Source organism: Ixodes scapularis, unplaced genomic scaffold (assembly GCF_016920785.2).
Source record: "Ixodes scapularis isolate PalLabHiFi unplaced genomic scaffold, ASM1692078v2 PGA_scaffold23__2_contigs__length_901104, whole genome shotgun sequence".
Lineage (NCBI taxonomy): Eukaryota > Metazoa > Arthropoda > Arachnida > Ixodida > Ixodidae > Ixodes > Ixodes scapularis.
In genome coordinates, this window is record NW_024609850.1 from 827,968 (window position 1) to 834,736 (window position 6,769).

The 6,769-nt window shown below is 53.1% G+C and overlaps 1 protein-coding gene across 1 annotated transcript; it reads right to left on the reverse strand.

Moving 5' to 3' along the window:
• Positions 1 to 535: 535 nt before the first annotated feature.
• LOC115314789 lies at positions 536 to 2,440 on the reverse strand. The gene has a single exon (XM_040214955.3). It carries the CDS (start codon positions 2,438 to 2,440, stop codon positions 554 to 556), a length of 1,887 nt encoding a protein of 628 aa, XP_040070889.1. The 3' UTR covers positions 536 to 553.
• Between the last annotated feature and the right edge of the window lie 4,329 nt (positions 2,441 to 6,769).

Genomic DNA, 6,769 nt, shown 5'->3' on the forward strand with positions numbered 1-6,769 from the left:
TTGCACACGTAAACGGCGGTCACTCATATGCGGTCACTCATATATAGGTCAGACGGTCGTTGCCTCAACATTCGTCTACGCGAACACCACAGTTCATTAAAAGGTAACGCGTACTCCCATTTAGCTGTCCACTGCCGTGATTGTGGATGTGAGCCAAAATTTAGTGACACAAAAGTGCTGTTTAAACACAAAGATCAGCTATCGAGAGAGCTAGTAGAAGCTTATCATATAGCAAAACGAAAACCCGGGTGCGTGAGCCAACCATCCATTAACCTAGTGGACAGTGAGGTAATTTTTTTGGACATGGGTCGACCTGAGAATTGAAAATTGAAGATCCAAGAAAGAAGAAAAGAGGAAGACGCGATGACTTATACCTGTGCTGGTGTGTTTTAATGTACTCGTTGTTGTTGTTGTTGTTGAAGACGTTTATTGATAGGTGAAATTTCACCAGTCAATTTGTTGGAGCAAGTTTAAAAATGGATGGATAGGCAGGACATTGGCAATTTACAAGTAATAGTATAGCTGTGGTCCCGCCACTTGGAGTATAGACCCCCTAGATATGAATGTCCAAGCCGGTCTCACTCAGAAATCCGAGCAGACTGGACAGGACCGCGACACGCATGTCTTTTTCTCCCACTGGTTTACACCAGGCTTCGAAGCACGTAGGGCGGTGTTGTTGTTCTAGCGTGTTCAGGGCTTTCGTCCTTTCTTCATTAAAAATCGGACAGTGCCAGATCAGATGACATTCGTCACACTTGACGTCTCGATTTCTGCAGTAGATGCAGCCTTCGGAGCAGGCTTCTTCTTCTTTCCTTTGCTTCTTTGACAATAGACTGTAATCGTGATCTACTGCCGTTGAAGCGTTGGCGAGTTTCGTCTTCCTCTCACGGGCCGCTCGCTCCCATCGCTGGGTGCGGGCTGGCGTGATGCCGGCTTGGGCCCTTAGCCTTCGGAGGGTGACTGTCTCGTGCCGTCGGAAAGTTCCCGAAGGAATGGTCGCTTCGGGGGGCTCGCCTCTGGCGTTCAGTTTGGTCTGCTCAATTTTCTTGTATGCTAATTTGATATTGAGGATGGTTCCCTCGGGGTCGTACAAGTTGAAGGCGGGCGGTGGCGGTTCCACAGAGGGGGCTGGCCCCGGGTCCTGGCGTCGAAGGTCGATACGATTAAGCTCTTCGATCGCCGCCCGGTGCGCCCTCTCGTTGCCGGCGATGCCCGCGTGACCGGGTATCCACTCCACCCTGATGGTAAGCGGGTTTAGGTCGCGCCGTTCCAGGTTCTGCGCCAACCGGAATATTTGTCCGACTGCTCCGTGTGCCATGACTTGCGTCCTGAGCGCTCTCACGGTGGCCTGGGAGTTCGTGAAGATGCGCAGTGTGCGGAATTTGTCGCTCGATGTCGCAGCCGCGTCTTTGATGGCTTCAAGTACGGCTCTGACTTCCGCTTCCTGCGCAGATCCGCATCGCTGCAGCTCCGTGCTTTTCGTTGTCTTCTCATAATGCCACGCCGCCGTGGCCGCCACTCCGTCTTTGAACGCTGCGTCAGCGTACGCATAAAGCTCGTCGTCACCTCCGTTCTTCTGCTCGTGCCGTCGAGCAAATTTGCGCCTTCTGCCGGTGTTTGTCGCCGAGTTCATCCTTCTCGGGATCGGCCTGGCTGGGGTGACCGTTGTCTTCTGCCACGGTGGGATGGGATCCGGTATCGGTGGTGGAGTTGTCGTTGCACACAGAGAGCTCCATGAGGGCATGAGTTCTGCTATGGCCCTGCCCTGACGGGTATGTGTTAGTTTGGCAGCATACATCCACTCCTGATGCCGTTGGATCTCTTCCAAGGAGAGCATAGGTACGGCTTCGTGTAGTAATTCCAGGCGCGTACACTTCGGCAGGCCCGAGATGCAGCGTCGCGCGTCATTCATTAGTGTTTCCAGTTTGGCCCGTTGATTGGTGTTGAGTTTGTAGAAACGAAGGCCGTAGGATATTTTGGATACCAGGGCGGCTTGTACTACGGTCCTCGCTAACCTTTCTCCGAGACCCCCGACTCGTGTCGCTAGTCGTCGCACGATCGAGAGCCCTTTCTTCCAGGTAGTTCGCATTCGCTCAATCCAGATGGTTGGGTCGCCTCCCGAGTGAATGTTCACTCCTAGGATGGAGTGCTCTGTCGCCTTTTGAATCTGCTGCCCGTTAAAACGCAGGTCAGCGTCGACCTTGTCCCAGTCTTTCCCAAAGGCCATATATCTGGTCTTCTCGGGCGATGGACGAAGGCCGCTCTCTGTCAAGAAATCGCTCACCACGTCGAGGGCCCGTTGGATCGTCGTCTCAGGAAGAGGCGCGCTGTCACTTCCCATCGTCCACACAGTGATGTCGTCCGCATAGACCGTGAATGCTAGGTCCGGAACGGCAGCGAGTCTCCATAAGAGAGGCGCCATCGCCAGGTTGAATAGCATCGGCGACAACACTGATCCTTGCGGCACGCCGATCTCGTTGGATTTCTCTGTACTACTCCTGTGCTTGCCAGTTTTCACCAGGTATTTGCGTCCGCTTAGAAAAGACTTGATGAAGTTCAGTGGCCTGCCTCGCACCCCTAGCTTGCGAGTCGTGTCGATGACTGTGGTGTGAGGCAGGGTGTCGAATGCTTTCTTGATGTCCACTGCCACCAGGAGTTGGCGGTGGCATTGCGTCGGCCGGTTCATTAAGTACTCTCGAATCAGTACTAGACTGTCCTGTGTTCCTAGATTTTTGCGGAATCCTGTCTGAGCAGGGTGTAACAGCTCCCTCTTCTGCTCGATTATCCAGTCGATCCGTGCAAGCACCATGCGCTCCATCAGCTTGCACAGGACAGAAGTGAGCGAGATGGGGCGCATGTTGCTCGCGCAGTCGGGCTTCTTCCCTGGTTTCGGGATGGGGCACACCCAGGACAGTTTCCAGCTATCTGGGATGGTGCCCTCGCGCCAGTGGTCATTGATTAATTTCAACAGGTCTCTCTTGATCGCCTCCGGGAGGTTCTTGAGCATGGAATTAGTGATTCCATCTGGCCCCGCCGCGCTTCGCTCGTTGCCCTTTTCGATCGCTGCCTCAATTTCCCACTGTGTAAAATCCGCTTCATACTCCTCGTTTTTCGATTCTTCATGGTTGTAGATTACCGGGTTTGGGCTGGTAGCGGGCTGTGGGAAAAAGACGTCCCCTATCTCATCTAATATTTGCTTGACTTCCTTATTTTCCGCTAAAGCCAGGTTTGGTGCCGTGTTTCCCCCCTTGCTCTTGCCCAGCATCACATTGCATACGGCCCACATACGTCTCAGTGAAGTTCGTTCGTTGAATCCTTCGCACAACTTGGTCCAGTCGTCCCTGCACAGGTTGTTGGCGTGTCGTTGCGCCTCCTTTGCGTACCTGTTTGCTTTTCGGATGTCCCGTTTTTTCCGAGTGCGACGGTAGCGTCGCAAGTAGTTTGTTCTTTTGCGCCAGAGGGACAGTAGCCTGGTGTCCGGGATCGGCGCTCCTATTTCGACTAGGGTCTCGACCGTGGCAGTCTTGGCCGCTTCCCTCATTCGTTTTGTCAGGTCGTCAAAGGTAGTACCCGTAGACTCTTCTAGAGCGGCACGGAAGTCGTCCCATACTGTGGTCTTGACCGTTCTCTTTTTCTTGCGTCGCTTTGTTTTGCCAAGTATCGACGTCTCTATGGGGTGGTGGTCGCTGCCCCACGTATCTTCGAAAACTTTCCATTCGGTCTTTCTCGCAGTACGCGAGTCGGTCCAAGTCAGGTCGGGCGTTGTGTCTTGCTGTTTGATATTGGGCGTGGTCCGTGTCTTAGCACCCTGTTCGTTGATTAGGACCAGTCCTGTTCCGGTGGCTCTGCGGAGCAGCTCAGTACCCCTGATCGACGATTTGGCGTAGCCCCATTCTTCATGTTCGGCATTAAAGTCCCCTCCGATCAGGATCGTGTGCTTCCTTTTCTTACCGTACTCTCGTACTAGCTTCTCTATCCAGCCATGGTCGATTTCTGATCTCGTTTTCCTTGCCGTTGATGTCCTAGGTCGGTAGTACACTGACACTACCAGGATCGGGCCGTCGCATTCGCTCTCCACCAGAACGGCCACCACTTCTTGTGAGTCGGTACACCACTCTCCTGTGTCCACTTGCTGTTGGGGCAAGAGGTCCTTGCGAACCAAGATTGCGGATTGCGGTTGCACTTTCGTTTTGCCTTTAACGGTCAGCGTGATGCTCGGTTTGTCGTACTTGACATACCCGGTCAGCTTTATCTCTGCCTCGTGCGTTTCCTGGAGTAGGATGACATCCACGGGCGTCTTCCGCTCATTGAGTCGTAATTTAAGTTCAGACTTCTTGCCCCGCAGTCCCCGGCAGTTCCACTGGAGAGCTGTAAACGTCTTCTCGTTTTTATTTCGTCTATGGTGTTGGTTCATGTCTGGGTTACTGGGCCGGTGCTGCCGGTCCTTGTCCAGGCTGGGTGAACATCAGCTGCAGTTGTTGCTGCATCTGCTGCATCATGACCTGTTGCTGTTGCTGTAGCTGTTGCTGGAGCTGTTGTTGCCATTTTTGAAGTCTACTCTCCACGAGTTGTAGGAGATGTTCGCCGCTGAGGGGCGAGCCTGGAAGGCACCCCGATATCGGTGTGCTGTCCTGTGATAAAGGTGCATTTGGCGGGAAGGGCTCTTTTCGATCCAGTTGTGTTGGGGCACTTGCGCGCGCGCCGTGTGCTGATGTGGCCTTAGCAGTTGCTGCTTCGGCTTCCTTCCTTTTCCGTTCAATGACTTGCTCGTAGGTGACGCCGCAGCGCTGGGCACGCCGACGTGCTTCATCAGCTTTCTGCTGTTCTACTCGAATTTGGTGTTCCGCTTCTTGCCTGCGTTTCCGGTCGGATTCGGCCTTCGTCTTGGCTTGGGCTTTGCGGGCCTCTTCTTGTTCTTGTCGGAGCTGTTTCTCGTACTTTACTTCCAGTTGTTGAATTTTCTCAAGTAGTTTGCGGCTACTTTCCTTAAGTTGAGCAAGTTCCACGGCCATTCTGCTGCTAATGTTGGTGGGCGGCCCGATATGGGACACGTCCGTGTTCATAGCTTTCGGAGCTAGGACTTGGCTGTACGACGTTTCTGTATCGCGCTTTGGTTGGTGGTGCAGCCTCTGGATTGGGAGGGAGGGGAAGTCGTCCGGTTTGAATGTCGCCCGGGCAGAGGTCCTGCCCTTCGCAGCGGTAACCACTCCGCTGTTATAGTTACGTCGACCGGCCGCCGCCCGTTTCTGGAGTTTGTCGTCCGCCCGGTTTCGGGCCCGACACGCTTCTGCTTCGAATACCGTGTGACCTGTCCTTCTGCAGTTCGGGCAGTACTTGCCCTGGCATGGCTGGTTGGTCGGGTGGATCTCGCCGCACGACTTGCACCGTTGCTTGCATGTGCATACCGTGGTCATGTGACCTAGTTCGTGGCACTGTAGGCAGATGACCGCAGTTGGTTTGTAGGGAAACACAGTATGGTATTTTCCAAATAGTCGGATGCTCCTCGGGATACCCCTTCCTTCAAATGTGATTAAATACGTCCCATTCTTGCCGAGGGGTCGAGAATGAATAATGTCATGGTAGTCCGCTATGGCATTGTCAACAATGCCTCGTGCTGCGTCGCCAGGTGAAACGCCGTGTATAATTCCTCGTGGCTGACTGCCGGTTGTTGACCTGTATACTGTGACCTGGATCGTCTTGTTAGGGTCCTCCGTGGGCAGCTCTTTGAGTGCCATAAGGTCTTCTGCGTGGTGTTCCGTCTGCACGGTAATTGCGATGAAGTTATTTCTGTTATTGACGGTGTAACCTAACTGGTCGGATTCGCATGGCGACTTTAAGAGCTTCCGGAAGGTGCTCCACAGAAGCCATGAGTCCACGTTGGTGATTTTCATGGCCGTGGTGGGCTTGACGATGACCGTGTACCTCGGTCCGTCTTGTTGCTGCTGGGGTCAATTTGGCCTGTTTTTGCGCTGAGCTTTCTTTTTGTGGTAGTTCGGAACTTCCCATTCACCATTGTTGCAGTCGTCGTCGTCGTTGCAACCCTTGTCGTCCATTATTTCTCCTTTTGCGTCGAGAAACATGTCTGCCTGCGTCAAGTCTTCCCCTTTACGCTTTTTTGCTACTGAAGATTCGCGTAATCTTCGGGCTTCACAGTCGCTGGTTAAGCTCAGCGTTGTTATGGCGTCTGTCTCCATGTTCGAGGCACCCGCTTGGTTGACCGATGAACCGCATTCGACTGCAGTTGCGATTGTTCCATCGCCTCGGTGCAAAATCACGATGTCGCCGGGATTCGGCTGCGTGAATAGTGTTTCACATTCGGCTGTTGGGCCCAGTACCGGCGGCCGCAGCAGCGGTCTTCCTTCATCGCTGGAAGCCGTATTTGCCGAAGGTCGCTTACCCGGTTTTCGGCAAAGTGCGGTTAGCGAGGTCCTTGAAACTTCCGATGTTCCGTGTGAACTTCGGCGCTAGAAGTGGCGCCGAAGTAGGACCGAAAAAAATCGCTTTAGTGGAGCTGTATGAGACACTTCTGATCCTATGCTAACACTTCGTCTTTTTTTCTAATGTACTCGTGTGTTTTAATTTGATATGTTGCGTGCTTAATGGCGAATGACTTGAAGAGGAAAAAGAAGAAGCCGACCTCGCGTGAATTTCTATGTATGTGTTCTGAATAGACAGTTGATAGTCAGCGCCTCGTCCAGTGTGTTCCTCCTTCTTGTCCCTGTGGTATTCGCGCTGTTTTTCAAAATGAATTCATACCAACTCGCCCAAC